The 17,090-nt window shown below is 45.5% G+C and overlaps 1 protein-coding gene across 3 annotated transcripts in view; it reads right to left on the bottom strand.

Moving 5' to 3' along the window:
- EVI5 (ecotropic viral integration site 5) overlaps positions 1–17,090 on the bottom strand; it is a 340,313-nt gene that overhangs the window by 211,593 nt on the left and 111,630 nt on the right. For all 3 annotated transcript variants that reach the window (XM_082265052.1, XM_082265053.1, XM_082265054.1), the window contains exon 3: positions 9,885–10,077. In XM_082265052.1, the coding sequence (XP_082121178.1) occupies positions 9,885–10,077 (193 nt within the window). The remainder of the gene's footprint in view (positions 1–9,884; positions 10,078–17,090) is intronic.

Genomic DNA, 17,090 nt, shown 5'->3' with positions numbered 1-17,090 from the left:
CCCCCTAGGGTGGAACCAGAACGTTTTGTCATTCTGCCTAGTCCTACTCCTGCGGAGACAACATAACCCAGCTCTTGAGAATCAAGAAGACTACGTCTGTCAATGAGCGATAGAGAAACATACATTTTATAGAATTTAGTGAAAGTGTGCACAGACGACCAGGTGGCCACCTTGGAAACCTGCGCCACTGACGCCTGACAAAAGGTCCAGGAAGCAGGGTAAGGAGGAACCTGATCCTTGATCAAATAGGCCTGAGTCAAAGTCTGTCTGATCCATCCTGAAATGGTCGAAGCAGCGGACAGTCCTTTCCGAGGCCCATCCGTAAGCACAAATAGCGAGTCTGACTTCCGAAAAGACTTTGGAGCTGCCAACCTGAATCACCCGAACCACATCCAGGGCATGCAATGCAATTTCCTTAGGATGCTTTGGCCTGGGACAAAGGCAAGGCAACACAATGTCTTCATTCAAATAGAAATCAGAGACTACTTTAGGAAGGTACGACGAACCACCTCATCTCTGTGGACCACCAAGTAAGAGGTGCGACAAGATAAAGCTGCCAATTCTGACACCCTACAAGTAGAGGTGATCGCCACCAAAAAAAGGCCACTTTCTTGGACAGCGTAAGCAGGGAATCTCCTGAACATTTTCAAAAGGAGGCTCTTGGGAGTTCAGATCCCAAGGCAGTAGAGGAGACTGCACCGGTGGAGTCAAATGTCAAACCCCCTGGAGAAACAAACAAAAAAAAAAAAGGGCACACACCAGAGAGTGTGTGGCCAGGGGTCGTTGAAAGAAGACCGGCAAGGCCGACACCTGGCCCTTGATGGCACTCAAGGCCAACTTCTGCTCAACCCCCCATTGAAGGAAGGTCAAGACCGGAGCCACTGCGAAAGAGCGAGGGTGAACACCAGGTGACTCACACCACGAAATGTACGCTTTCCACGTCGGATGGTAGATCTTCCTAGGAGGTAGACTTCCTAACTTTCAGCAGTGTTGGAATCACTAACCCAGTCAAACATCTATCCTTCAGCACCTGGCTTTCAACAACCAAGCCGTCAAAGCCAGCGACTGTTAAGTAGGATGGAAGATTGGCCCTTGGGACAACAGATCCTCCCTGAGAGGCAGTTTCCAAGGGATGTCAGCAACCAGCCACACCAGGATGGCGTACCAAGACAGGGGAGGCCAGTCCAGGGCCACTAGAATGACCGGAAATCCCCTTCTGCCTCGATCCTGTGCAAGAGTCTCGGCAGAAGCTTGAGAGGAGGGGAAACGTCCATCACAGGATACTGGTCACACGGGGCCACCAGTGTGTCCGTGGAGTCCACCAGAGGATTCCGTGACCGTGCCACAAACCTCAACCTTTCTGTTGAACCTTTCTGTTGCGCAGAGACACCAACAGATCCACCTTGTGGGTGCCCCACCGGAGACCTAACTGATGAAACACATCCGGATTAAAAAGGACCACTCCCCCTTGGTCCAACGCTTTCCGACAGATAATCCCCGACAGTTATCCACCCCTGGAATGTATACAGCAGAGGGCCGAAACGAAGGCTTCTGCCCACAGTAGAATGCCAGCTACCTCCAGAGCTGCCTGTTCCCCCCTTGAGGATTGATATAAGCCACGGCCGTGGTGTTGTCTGACTGGATTCACACTGGACACCCCTGAAGACGATCAGTCCAGTGATCCAGGCACAGCCGAATCGCTCGGAATTCCAGGACATTGATCGGGAGTCTGGACTCTTCCAGTGTCCAAACACCCCGAGTGGAGCTCCGACCAAGGAAGCCTCCCCACTCTGACAGACTGGCATCCATGGTGACCACTGTCCAATACAAGGGGAGAAAGGATTTGCCCTGTGGATGAGCCAGAGTGAAGCCACCAGACCAGAGACCCTTTTGTTTCCCGGCTCAGCCAGATCAAATTGTCCAGAGGCTTTGGACACATGTCCAATTTGGCCAAGATTTCCCTTTGGAGGGACCTTGTATAGAACTATGCAAACAGAACCGTCTCAAAAAATGTAGAAACCATCAGGCCCAGCGCACCCGCATGCAAGCCCGGAAGGATGGCCATCTGCTGGAAAGCAGCAGATGAATCGCAGCATGCAATTTATGGAGTTTAGACAATTATATGGTGCAGCACCACTGAATTACACACATAAAATACTTTTGTTTTTGAATTTATTTTGAAAGAATTTAAGTAGTATATAATTTATCATCCACCTCCGTGTGTATCCAAATACTTCATAGAAAAGATGAAATAAAATGTGCCACCACCAGGTGTGCACTCCCCTCACTCCTGCTAATTTAAAGGCTTTACCACTCCTACCACTCAGTCTGAAATGGATGTCCTCTTTACTGGATCTAATGCTCCCAACTGATTCAGTACTCCTCATACGAACCACATGGAAAACAAATGCAACTCAGTGTTCTCCGTAAAAAAAAAAAAAAAAAAAAAAAAACTTTATTAAAATGCCCCCAATTAAAAGCACTCACAAGATAAAATCAAATATACAGCATTTTCTTTGTGACACAACAGAGGGCTCACCACACCATCTGGCTGTCGGAGGCCATCTAAAATCACACCCCAGGCTCCTCCCTCCTATACACGCATCTCCGTGCAATTGACTTCTTCAGTAGGAACTTCAGGAGTTTAGCCAGGGTGTTCCTTCCTTTGAACAGAGTGGAGTACAGAGTCAGACCCAGATAAGCCAACTTTCTGGAGGGAACCAGAGCAGACTTCTGGTAATTCAGAAGCCAGCCGAACTCCCTCAGAGTCCATATAGTGATCTCAACGTCGTCCATCAGAGCAGCAGAGGACTTTGCTCGCAGGAGGATGGTGTCCAGGTAGCCCAGTACTGCGATCCCCGCTGAAGTAGCAATGCCAGAACCCGGGCCAACACTTGTGAGGAACTGAGGAGTGGAGGCCAAAGGGTAACGCCACAAACCGATAAGGCTCCTTTCCTACAGCAAAGCAGAGGAAGCCCTGGTGACGGGCACAGATTGGAACGTGCAAGTAATCGTCCTTGGTGTCGATAGGGGCATTGAAATACCGCTAAAGCAGGGATGCCACTACCGTGCGAATGGACTCCATTCTGAACTTCTGTGCCCCAACAAAGCAATTCAGGTCCTTAAGATCCAGAATTGGACACACCTTGCCCTCTTTGGGACCGTGAACAGGTTCCAATAAAACCCCTGAAAATGTTCCAAGGTCGGAACCGGGACAATCAAGCCCTGAAGCAACAGGTCTTGCACTGCCCCAAAGAGAGCTTGCAATCGGTACAGGGACAGGTAGACATTGGAAAGAAAAAAAAAAAAAAAAAAAAAAAAAAACAACTTTCTGTGGGGCAAGAACGAAACTCGATCTTGTAGTCGGAGCATATCACTTCGTGGACCCCATTTGTCTTGCACCAAGGAGGTCCACAAGCCCGGAAACCAGCCAAGACGTCCCCCCATCTCAGGCACGGGTGAGAGCACACCTTCATACTGAGGGAGCCTTGTCCGCGGGTCAAGAATCCCGCTCTCGGCTTGCCAGACCAAGGTCGCTTGGATCCTCCGGTAGAGGCCTTGAAAGGCTTTGAACCCTTGTCAGCAGACCATGAGGGACGAAAAAAACTTCTTGTGAGCAGAGAATGACGGGCCACATCTACGACGAGGTTCCTTACCCTTACCAGCCGGCGTAAAAGTACTCTTCTCCCCTGCGAGACTCTTAATGGTGTCATCCAGGGTAGCCTCAAAACATGCGATCTCCCTGAAAAGGTAGATCAGTTAAGGCCTTTTTTAGATGTGTGGTCTGAAGACCAACAGTTAAGCCGCAAAACACGCCCAAGGACCAATGCTGAAACAGACAGACAGTCTAGAAATCAGGGGAGCAGAGTCCAAAGAGGCATCACAGATAAACTGCAGCCCCTGGGCCAACTGGTCCACCAGCTTAGCAAAGTCAGGGAGAGCTGCTCACCCTCCAGGTCACGGCGTAAACGATTTGCCCACTCGGTCAGAGTCTGCAACACCAGGCCAATGGCGAAGACCGGCCTAAGTGCTGAATCTGCAAAACAGTGAACATATTGCTGGCCTCAGCCTCCGCTTTACTGTCAGCCGAATCCTTGAAGGCCAGGGATTCTTCAACCAAGATCATGGTTGCCTTATATACCCTGGGAACCGAGGGGGGGGGTAACCACCGGTTGAACAGGCCACTTTTTAAGGAGGGACTCTTCAAAGGGGTAACTGATCACTATGCATTTAGGAAACTCAAAAGGGACGTTTTGGACGTTCCCACGCTTTTGTGACAAATTGTCAAAGTAGGGAAAAATAAACCTTTGCCGCTCTAGACAGCTTGTTTGTGTCAAAAGGGAGTGGTGCCTCCATTTTTAAAGTTTCATGCACAGACACAATCAGTATGTCCACCCTGAGGAAGTCACATGTCTGACGCAATGCGTAGGAGCTAGTGGCGCACGGCTTGCGGCTCACTCGCTGTGTTCTCAACAGCTGAGTGTCTGGTGAAGTCCCATGGTTTAGATACAGAGAGTTGCTTATGCGAGAGGATCCATCTTCAGTTGCTTACTGTGATGTAAGTGAGGATTGTTTTTTTCTCAATAAAGGGTTTTATGCTTATTACATTGCTGATGTTCCCTCTGCCTTCATTACATGTTGGAGTAATTGATATGAAGAGAAATAGTATCCTGCCATTCCCATCCAGTACTTGGGCATAGCCTGTTCAGGCTGCAGATCCCAGGAGCAGTCTGTGTGAGGAGAGACATCGCTCTGCCAATACTTTCCATATTTTAGCACAGTTTGTGCGCTGCAGGTGAGCGCATATGAGAGCCTGAATAATCGGTGGAAGATTGGGGTGAAATTTTTTTGGTCACTACACACGGATTGGAGCACTATCCCTGTGTATGTACACGTTTTTTCACAAGTGGGTTTTTCACTTGTGTTTACAGTGGGTACGGAAAGTATTCAGACCCCCTTAAATTTTTCACTCTTTGTTATATTGCAGCCATTTGCTAAAATCATTTAGGTTCATTCTTCTTCCTCATGAATGTACACATAGCACCCCATACTGACAGAAAAATACAGAATTGTTGACATTGTTGCAGATTTATTAAAAAAGAAAAACTGAAATATCACATGGTCCTAAGTATTCAGACCCTTTGCTGTGACACTCATATATTTAACTCAGGTGCTTTCCATTTCTTCTGATCATCCTTGAGATGGTTCTACACCTTCATTTGAGTCCAGCTGTGTTTGATTATACTGATTGGACTTGATTAGGAAAGCCACACACCTGTCTATATAAGACCTTCCAGATCACAATGCATGTAAGAGCAAATGAGAATCATGAGGTCAAAGGAACTGCCTGAAGAGCTCAGAGACAGAATTGTGGCAAGGCACAGATCTGGCCAAGGTTACAAAAAGATTTCTGCTGCACTTAAGGTTCCTAAGAGCACAATGCCTCCATAATCCTCAAATGGAAGACGTTTGGGACGACCAGAACCCTTCCTAGAGCTGGCCGTCCGGCCAAACTGAGCTATCGGGGGAGAAGAGCCTTGGTGAGAGAGGTAAAGAAGAACCCAAAGATCACTGTGGCTGAGCTCCAAAGATGCAGAGAAAGTTGTAGAAAGTCAACCATCACTGCAGCCCTCCACCAGTCGGGGCTTTATGGCAGAGTGGCCCGACGGAAGCCTCTCCTCAGTGTAAGACACATGAAAGCCTGCATGGAGTTTGCTAAAAAACACCTGAAGGACTCCAAGATGGTGAGAAATAAGATTCTCTGGTCTGATGAGACCAAAATAGAACTTTTTGGCCTTAATTCTAAGCGGTATGTGTGGAGAAAACCAGGCACTGCTCATCACCTGTCCAATACAGTCCCAACAGTGAAGCATGGTGGTGGCAGCATCATGCTGTGGGGGTGTTTTTCAGCTGGAGGGACAGGACGACTGGTTGCAGTCGAGGGAAAGATGAATGCGGCCAAGTACAGGGATATCCTGGACAAAAACCTTCTCCAGAGTGCTCTGGACCTCAGACTGGGCCAAAGGTTTACCTTCCAACAAGACAATGACTCTAAGCACACAGCTAAAATAACGAAGGAGTGGCTTCACAACAACTCCGTGACTGTTCTTGAATGGCCCAGCCAGAGCCCTGACTTAAACCCAATTGAGCATCTCTGGAGAGACCTAAAAATGGCTGTCCCCCAACGTTTACCATCCAACCTGACAGAACTGGAGAGGATCTGCAAGGAGGAATGGCAGAGGATCCCCAAATCCAGGTGTGAAAGACTTGTTGCATCTTTCCCAAAAAGACTCCTGGCTGTATTAGATCAAAAGGGGGCTTCTACTAAATACTGAGCAAAGGGTCTGAATACTTAGGACCATGTGATATTTCAGTTTTTCTTTTTTAATAAATCTGCAACAATGTCAACAATTCTGTGTTTTTCTGTCAGTATGGGGTGCTATGTGTACATTCATGAGGAAGAAGAATGAACCTAAATGATTTTAGCAAATGGCTGCAATATAACAAAGAGTGAAAAATTTAAGGGGGTCTGAATACTTTCCGTACCCACTGTATATTGTGGCAATATTGCACTATGATTTTGTTTTTTTTCCTCTATATTCTTTATAGATTTGGAATCATGGATGTGAAATGTATCAACTACTAGTGGATGAAGATTTATTGTAGCATAGTTTAGACTGTAGGTGAGCAGAATAGTGGAAGATTGGGGACTTTTTTCAAGGACTATTTTATATCTATATATTTTTATATCTACTCATTCACTATGGATTTTTTTGATTTTTATCTCCACTGATTAATTGATTTTAAGATGGATTCATTTTTTATCACTCTTATCACCTTTAATCACTGTTTGCTTACACTACCGTTCAAAAGTTTGGGGTCACCCAGACAATTTTCATGTTTTCCATGAAAACTCACACTTTTATCAAATGAGTTGAAAAATGAATATAAAATATAGTCAAGACATTGAAGAGGTTAGAAATGATTTTTATTTGAAATCATCATTTTGTCCTTCATACTTTTCATTCATCAAATAATTCTCCATTTGCAGCAATTACAGCCTTACAGAGCTTTGGCATTCTAGCTGTCAATTTGTTGAGGTAATCTGAAGAAATTTCACCCCACACTTCCAGAAGCACCTCCCACAAGTTGGATTGGCTTGATGGGCACTTCTTACACATCACACATTCAAGCTGCTCCAACAACAGCTCAAAAGGTTTGAGATCTGGTGGCTGCGCTGGCCACTCCATTGCAGACAGAATACCAGCTGACTGCTTCTTCCCTAAATAGTTCTTGCATAGTTTGGAGGTGTGCTTTGGGTCATTGCCCTGTTGTAGGAGGAAATTGGCTCCTGTGGTATGGCATTGCAAAATGGAGTGATAGCCTTCCTTATTTAAAATCCCTTTTACCTTGCACAAATCTCCCAATTTACCAGCACCAAAGCAGCCCAAGACCATCACATTACCTCCACCATGCTTGACAGATGGCGTCAGGCACTCCTCCAGCATCTGTTCACTTGTTCAACATCTCACAAATGTTCTTCTGTGTGATCCAAACACCTCAAACTTAGATTCGTCTGTCCATAACACTTTTTTCCAATCTTCCTTTGTCCAATGTCTGTTCTTTTGCCCATCTTAATTTTTTCCTTTTATTGGCCAATCTCAGATATGGCTTTTTCTTTGCCACTCTGCCTAGAAGGCCAGTATCCCAAAGACACTTCTTTACTGCGGGCATTGAGACTGGCATTTTGTGGGTACCATTTAATGAAGCTGCCAGTTGAGGACCTGTGAGTCGTCTTTCTCAAACTGGAGACTCTAATGTACTTGTCCTCTTGCTTCGTTGTGCATCAGGGCCTCCCACTTCCCTTTCTATTCTGGTTAGAGCTCCTTTGTGCTGTTCTCTGAAGGGAGTAGTACACAATGTTGTAGGAAATCTTCAGTGTCTTGGCAATTTCTCACATGGAATAGCCTTAATTTCTCAGAAGAAGAATAGACTGTTGAGTTTCAGAAAGTTCTCTTTTTCTGGCTATTTTGAGAATATAATTGAACCCACAAATGCTGATGCTCCAGATACTCAACTAGCTCAAAGGAAGCCCCGTTTTATAGCTTCTCTAAAACAGTTTTCAGCTGTGCTAATAGTCACAAGGGTTTTGTAATCATCATTTAGCCTTTTAACACAATTAGCTAACACAATGTACCATCAGAACACAGGAGTGATGGTTGCTGGAAATGGGCCTCTGTATACCTATGTAGAAATTCCATTAAAAATTAGCCGTTTCCAGCTGGAATAGTCATTTACCACATTAACAATGTCTAGACTATTTCTGATTAAATTAATGTTATCTTTATTGAAAAATAAGGACGATTATAAGTGACCCCAAACTTTTGAACGGTAGTGTATATTTATTTGCGTTTTGTGTAGTGGTTTTATATTTATTTGGAATTATCCATTTATTTATGGAACTATGACCACATTTACCTCAGTTTAGCACACTACTTGTTATCTATATATTTTAACAAGCACAAGTACTTGAATTGGTGGGAGCTGCAATTCAGGACAAGGTATTCCTTGTGGTTCACCATAACAGCGCACCTTTTTTTCACATTTTTTACCCTACCAGACTAACCACCCCACTAAACAGGCACCTGTAGCACCAGGATAAACTGCACTCCACATGCAGTGTCCAGGAAAGGAAGGAATCAGCACCAGGGGACAAGGAGGGGCTCCCACGGCTAAAAAAGCCACCCTGTAATGGCCGTCGCTGATTCCTATGCCAGACCAACGCAAAATGGTGCCCCCCCGCCCCCATTACCAGTACAGCACCATGCCCCAGCCCAGACCACCACACTACCCTGGATGGGGGGGGGTGGATGGGGGGGCTAGATTAACCAAAGCACAGAGGGGCCTAGTGGGTTAGAGGGGAACCCGGGGGTCTGACCGTTCCAAGGAAGGGGCCCGCGTCCACTCCAAAACCCTCCAGGGGGAGAGGGTGGACAGCTATTCACCATACCAGGAACTAGGCGGGTACCGCTCCAGACAAACCCTCGCCATCAAAATGGGAGGCTGTCAGCCAGGAGGATTGCTGTGACGTAGGCCGAAGCCTGATCGTATGAGACCTCGTGAGGCCTTTTAACTCGCCCAACCCCCGTCCAGTGGGGCTTTGTTGCGGGAGACTTAGCACGGAGCTGTGGTCTGTGCGCGCTTGCTGGCCAGACTGGGGTGACCACGTGATCTAGATTATCCAGCCTGTTGCCAAGTCCTGCAGTTGATTGTGGATTTCACAGGGAAAAAAAAAAAAAACTATTTAAAAAGGAAAAAAAATACTATGACCAGAGATCCCAGTACAGAACTAGGTCTTTGCTCCTGACAGACAGAAGAAAAAAAAAAGGAGTACCTATAGTAGAGGGAGGGGGGGGGGGGTATGTGGGAGTATACCTCCTGGGACTGTCCATACGCGTAGTCTACTTTTTTCTGCCTAGTGTCCAACTCCTGTAGGGGCAGTATAATCTCACTGGTCAAGAATCTAAGAAGCTGTGTCAGTCAATGAACGAAAGAAAGACTGCAAATTGTAGGTGAGCTTATTTGGAAATAGTCAAAGATAATCCTACGTAAATGGCGAAGGGCATTTTTGGAAATGTAATACAGGGACAGAGTCTTTCAAAAAAAAAAAACAACACACATTAACACACAGTTTGTACTTGGGTGGAAGAGAATATTTAGCTGCATGTGGGGAAACCTCATTAGAGTGCAGAGTTCTATGAATTGCAGTAGCAGAGATCTAATCAGGTTTCAGATGGAAGCTCATTAACTTACCTAAAAGCAATAATTAACCAGCAAGAACAAGAATTAACCAATATTAAAAGGACCATTGGAATCAGCCCTACCTTGATCTGTTTCTCTTTCTTCTTGTACACCTCTTCCCACTCATTAACAATACGTCCCCAGAGCAGCCAGGAATCCTCCTCCTGATGGTGACTGAGATTACTGGATGCCGAGGAGCTGGACACCAAGGAAGACCCGCTATTTCTTCTGGATCCATTGACAGATCGCAGTGATTTACTGTCAATCTCTAGCAGCCTACAAACAATAAATTACATTTATCTGTGTCCATGTGTGGAACAATGTTTATAGTGAATACAGCAGTATTAGAGGACTTCCAGCAAATAATTTTAGTGAAAAAAATTGAATGGCCTTCAACAGTTTAACTGACCATTTGCATTTAGCTCATGGAATGAGGAAACAAGGAAGGGAGAGACCTGCTGCAAATTGCACCCGATGGAAAAATGTGCCCATTTTTATTGGTCAATCTGTCAAATCACCATTTCCTCAGCGATCTCCCTGCTAGCAGTTTGTGGGTATCTTATTGATCTGGTTAAAGATGGCCAGTTCTAGCCGAGTCTACGGACACCTTAAAGCAGACCTTTTATTGGCTTTCCATCAGTACCACTCTTCGCAAAACTGGTGTCAAACTCCAAAACTGCTCTTCCACCATGTTTTCTAGCCCAGCGGTAACAATTGAAGCTTCCTGACAAATGCATACTAAATCTTGAGAATGCCCAACTGCACTGCTCCTTCATTACATGCAATCGGCTGTGCGGTGCGAGTTCAGCCATACACTTTGTATGGCTAAATTCGCACTGCACCCGCAGCAAAGGCACACAGGACCCTTTTTTGCAGCCGCTTTAGGATCGGATCGCACAGCGATTCACACTTGTGCGATCCGATCCTGTGCTAACTCCAAGATCGCACTGCGATATGCGATCAAACTGGGGGTGTCGTTAACATTTCATTGACACCCCCAGCGTATCGCATATGGCAGTGTGAACTGCCAGGGGTGTGTTTGCGATGCGGGAACAGGCTGCAAATTCGCAGCCTTCCCGCATCGCACAAGTGTGAACCGGCACTAATGGCGCTTTTCCACTGCATGGAACCGAACAGTTCGGCTCGCTTTTGTGCTTTTCCACTGCTGGTACCGCATGGTATGGTGTAGGAATGGTTCGGTACGGTACGGCGGTGCTTTTCCACTGCATGGAACCGAACGGTACGGCTCTCAAAAACAGTACCACCTCGATTGTGGTTCCAAGAGGTACCATACCCGGTACCATATCCCACAATCCTTTGCATGCAGTCACTACTAGCCACTGATTGGTCAGAGAATCCCACCCACCCCGTTGTTATCCCACCCACTTAACTTTAGTACTACTTTAGTGGAAAAGCATACCGTACCGTACCGTACCGAACCATTCCAACACCGTACCATGCGGTACCAGCAGTGGAAAAGCAAACCGGGCCAAGCAGGGCCGAGTAGAGCCGGGCCGGTACTTGCAGTGGAAAAGTGCCACTAGAGTCCTTTTTTGTTGTGAAGAACTTTTTCGCTTCAAAATATTTAAATTGGTGTACTTAAATACCACACAGTTCAATTTTCCTCACATAATCTTACAACCAACAAGAATCAGAATCTTGCAATATTTTAAAATATCCGTCCAATATTTACAAATTGACCTGCATGTGCAGAATATTGGGCCTCATTAACAATATCCTACCTGAAAACAAGCATGGGAAAACACAAAAAATAAAAAAAAAATAAAAAACACCACATTAACACATTCAGAAGACATTTATCAGACCTTTCGTTTCAAAATTAACCCAAATTGACAGGTCAAGTAGTAGACAATTACCTCTTCTGCTTGAAAATAAATCAAAAGAGAAGATCTAAAATTCAAATGCATTAAAAAAGAAAATTAAAAAAGAAAAAAAAAAAAAAAAAAACAGTTTCAGTTTTTTTCCACACAGGTATTGGAAAGGTTATTACTACATATTAGATGAAAAAAATGCATCCATTTAGGCTACATCAAGTGACAGAGAAGCAGAAGCACAAGCTCCTTCCACTTTACCTGAAAAGATTGAGTGCTGACATATGAAGGCAATTCCCCAATTCCGATATAAAGTGAAAAGCTATTCCCACCAACACTTTGAGCTCCGATCGTTGTATGTGCAGTCATTTACCCTCGACAGACAGCAGGCAGTTCTTTGATTGGATTGAAGCATTTTGGAGGAGGTAATGTTTTGTTGACAAATCCCAGGATTTACAAAGGAAAGGCAAATAACCTTTGCACTTCAGCTGCAAACACTGAATGACTCCCAGGACATCCACCCAGTCCATACACAGAAACATACAAAGTAACGTCAGACTACCGGGCTAAATATTACTTATCCTGCATTTCACTTTTCTAGCCAAATTGGGATAATGTCTACTTGAAATTTGTTCCCATTTACACAGGATAAGCTACATTTAAACTGCCGCTTACCTTTATACTTGCTTGGAAATGTTAAAGTCCAGCCAAAACTTTTTTTTTGTTTTAAAGTGATTGTAAATTATTTTTTCTTTTTATATTAAAACAACAAACATGTTATACTTGCCTCCTCTGTGTAATGGTTTTGCACAGGGCAGCCCCGATCCTCCTTCTCGGGTCCCTCTTTGGTGCTCCTGGCTCCTCCCTCCTGTTGAGTGCCCCCACACCAAGCAGCTTGCTATGGGGGGCACCTGAGCTGAATCACAGCTCCGTGTTCACTCAGCCGTTCGGCCCCACCCCCCTCTCTCCTGATTGGCTGAGTTTGATTAATGGGAGCCAATGGCGCCTCTACGGTGTCTCAGCCAATCAGGGAGAGAGTGCCAGACCGTCGAGGTACTCGTGGACATCCCTGAATAAATGGGGGCCTCAGGATAGTATTAGGGGGCTGAGGAAAGCAGCACACAGGGTTTTTTTTTTATCCTACAGTATAACTAAAGGCAGAACTTTTTTTTTTTCTTTTTTTTTTGCTTTAGATAGAGCAGAGAGGGATTAGAATACTTGTCAGTTTTTATGGCTGTCTGTGCAACTGTTAAGGAGGTTCACCCTCTCTATGTGCCCTGTTTACCATTTGAAAGTAAATGAAAGGCCCAAATTTCGGGTTGTCATCAGAAAAATAGGGGGGGGGGGGAATCTTCCCATGGGGACACTAGTTCTGGTGACCTGGGGGCCCAAAAAGAAATCCCTTAGTTTGCAGGGTTTCCTCTCACTTCCTGTTTGGCTATGGGGCAGGAAGTGAAATTTCCAGTTAGAAAAAGGGTCCTGTACTACTTCGGGGCGCCCTCGGAGCGACTTGCATAGACATTTTATGAAGTCCGTGCAAGTTGTGCCGAAGTCGCGGTGCACGCGACTTAACAGGTCGCCCCCTAAGTCTGATCGCCGTAGGGTGAACCGAGTCTTAGTGCTTGAGTATTAATTTCAATGGCCATTAATAAATTGTTTTTGAGGCCAATGAAACGAATAGCACTCTAACGTTTGATGCGGCTAAACGCGTCCAAACACGTTTTAAAAGCGTCAAGCTTTTTTCTGCTATGGGGAGGTGGTAAGAGGGATGGTCTTGTAGTCCTAATACTTTCTGCTCTAGGGTGACCATGCTGTTCATAAATAAAATAAAACACTACAGGGTGCATTTACTAAAACTGGAGTGTGTAAAATCTGGTGTAGCTGTGCATGGTAGTCCGCTTCTAACTTCAGATTGATCAATTAAGTTTTGACAAAAAACCGGGAACCTGACTACCATGCACAGCTACACCAGATTTTACACTCTCCAGTTTTAGTAAATCAACCCCAGTGAGCGAATGCTGTCACGATTTTTGGTCATGGGTTGAAATAAAACGTTATAATTATAAACAACTGGTAGAGGAGGGAAAAAAAAAAAAAAAAAAAAGGATGCCACCACAGATCTTTGCATCTGTTTACTGACACCTACCTCCCCCAACAGCTCTTTCCTGGGGAGAGGGCACTGATCAGGCAAATTGGGAACCATTCCAGCAGTAATTGTTCTCCCTTAAAATATGTTTGCTTAGCAGTAAAACGTTAAGGGCTCTTTCACACGGAGCGGACCGTACTGCGATCCGCTCCGGCACTTTTTTTTTTTCTCGGAGCGGATGACACTTGTGCCATCCGCTCCGTATGTCCGTATATCATCCCATCAGTTTGCGGTTGATATACAGACATAATTATGTCTATGGGCATTGCGGATGTCAGCGGATGACACCGCTGACATCCGATTTTGCATCCGTTCCGTTTTTTAAACGGAACAAAAATAGGATTCTGTTCCGTTCCAAAAAACGGAACAGAACTGAAAGGATGAAAATCGGATGTCAGCGGATAGTCATCCGCTGACATCCGCAATGCCATTGACATACATTATGTCCGTAAATCATCCGCAAAAAAATAGGATGATATACGGACATGCGGAACGCCCGTGTGAAGGGGCCCAAAGAGCAACTTCGCTTTTTTTTTTTTTTTTAAACAACAAAACAAATCCCCTCTGGGTGATCTCTGTATATTACAGGCCTTTTAACAAACTTTGTTGCAGATTCCAATTTTTTTGCTATTCTGAAGAAATTGTTGTCCGTCTTCATGTGCACAGTGAATCTGTATGTGAGTGGTATAATTATCAAGCAGCTACTGTACTTGTTGGGCGTCAAATTAGGAAAGTGGCAAGGTTTGCATCCCTTTAGACAGGATTTCCCTTTGGGAGTATCTCACCAAATGGCATTTTTGCTGCAGGGGATGCCCAAAATCTGATTTGTATCTTAGTGCAGACTTATGGGAAAATCAGTGAGCCAATCACATAAGTAGGAAATTACATTTCTGGGGGGCGTTCTGAGTATATAACATCTTCAGGTAGCCATATTGTATTTTCCAAAAAATTACAGTGCTGCAGACTGAAAACGAAAGGTAATTTTTAATAGCATTCAATTACAATATGACTTGTGTTGAAGTTGTATTTTTTTTCCTTTTTCCACCACCAATGAAGAGTTACTCTTTAAGTTGGCCATACACTACACAATCCGATTGGCACATCTGTAAGATTGTACAGAGAATGTACTGTACAAACTATGCAATATGAAGACAAACCTAAGCAATCTCTTCCATTTGCATCAAACCAGGTTGTCCCTTGTACTACGCAGTTGAAGACAGATCTAAATGAGAAAGTACAGATTGTATAGTGTATGGTCAGTCAGAAGTTATACAATCTCACTGTGCATAATTACTTTACAATCACTTTTGGATTTGCCAAATATACATAACATGAAGACAAAACAATCCATTTAAATGACATTAAATTGGGCAGGCCCTTGCGCTACAACTGTTCTCTGCCTTCTATGGGCAATGTAATGAATATCCATTTTGCTTTAAAGCAGGGGGTTCCAAACTTTCTAAACATGGGGCCAGTTTTCAGTCCTTCAGACTTTAGGGGGGCTGAACTGCAGCCAGTGGGAGTAGAAAGTAAACATCTCTAGTGGGGGAAATCGTGCCCCATCATGGGTGTCAGTGCGAGCAATGGGGCCCCATCATGGGTGTCAGTGCGAGCAATGGGGCCCCATCATGGGTGTCAGTGCGAGCAATGGGGCCCCATCATGGGTGTCAGTGCGAGCAATGGGGCCCCATCATGGGTGTCAGTGGGAGCAATGGGGCCCCATCATGGGTGTCAGTGGGAGCAATGGGGCCCCATCATGGGTGTCAGTGGGAGCAATGGGGCCCCATCATGGGTGTCAGTGGGAGCAATGGGGCCCCATCATGGGTGTCAGTGGGAGCAATGGGGCCCCATCATGGGTGTCAGTGGGAGCAATGGGGCCCCATCATGGGTGTCAGTGGGAGGAATGGGGCCCCATCATGGGTGTCAGTGGGAGGAATGGGGCCCCATCATGGGTGTCAGTGGGAGGAATGGGGCCCCATCATGGGTGTCAGTGGGAGGAATGGGGCCCCATCATGGGTGTCAGTGGGAGGAATGGGGCCCCATCATGGGTGTCAGTGGGAGGAATGGGGCCCCATCATGGGTGTCAGTGGGAGGAATGGGGCCCCATCATGGGTGTCAGTGGGAGGAATGGGGCCCCATCATGGGTGTCAGTGGGAGGAATGGGGCCCCATCATGGGTGTCAGTGGGAGGAATAGTGCCCCATCATGGGTGTCAGTGGGAGGAATAGTGCCCCATCATGGGTGTCAGTGGGAGGAATAGTGCCCAAGGCCTAGATAAAAGCAAGTAAATGGCCACAGTTTGGAGATCACTGTTTTAAAGTATAACTAAAGGCAACTAACTGAAATAAAAACAAACAAACAAAAAAAAAAATCAGCTTGCAGGTTTTATTGCTTAACTGAACAAGGTGAAGTTAGTGTTTGCCTACCATGCACAGCTGCCCCAGATTCTGAGTGCACAAGTTTTAGGATCTTTTCATGCAACTGCCTAAATGAGCAGTTACATGCAAACGGCACTGACCGTAGTTTTGTACTGAGTACAAATCTGAGCCACCGCTGACCGCTACTGCTGGTTACACAACATGTGCAGGCAGCATTTAGGACAGGGCTCAACAAATCCCAGGTGCCAGATCACCATGGTGACTAGAAACTGCGTCCTGCCTCCTGGACTTTTATCAGGCCATTTACTGTTGGAGGGATGCACAATTGTATTGCTTAACGCTTGGGACATGAACAAAAAAAAAAATCCAACTTTTGTGGTTAGATTTCCTTCAGATTTACCTTTTCTATGTGGTGCAAGGGCCTGCCAGATTGCATACAAATTGAAAGTGTTTAGGTTTGACCTCATTATCTGGTTTTGGTAAGTCTAAAGGAAAAAGTCTTCAGAAAATCTTATAGTGTGTATGGCCCATTAGCCTAGCTGTGAACAAGCAGCAGGGCTCACTTGTCCGGTGGAAGCATTTGGGGAACTTGGCTGCCGCCCAATTGATTCCACACATGCGGGCAAACTTCCGCAGGGTAGAGGGGAGGAAGAGGAGTGGACACACATTCGCTCTCCTCCCCATCTTGTTCCTCACCCAAAGGGACATGTATGACATCACTTCCGGGTCCCTGCTGACAGTTTCCTTAGCGACAGTTTCCGAATCGCAAAAAATTAATTAGTTACACCCAAGCACATAACCCAACAAACCCCCCAGAGAGCTGCTGACTTACAGTACAGAACCGAGCTATTGGCAGTGTTTGATTGTTTGGTTCTCAGTGTTAGAGGTGCTGGGGGGACAGATGCATCATCGGAGCAATGCTGCATCCACCTAG

Source organism: Pelophylax lessonae, assembly GCF_965119305.1.
Source record: "Pelophylax lessonae genome assembly, chromosome: 8".
Lineage (NCBI taxonomy): Eukaryota > Metazoa > Chordata > Amphibia > Anura > Ranidae > Pelophylax > Pelophylax lessonae.
Note: the sequence above shows the minus strand (reverse complement) of the source record. Positions and strands in the feature narration are given on the sequence as shown.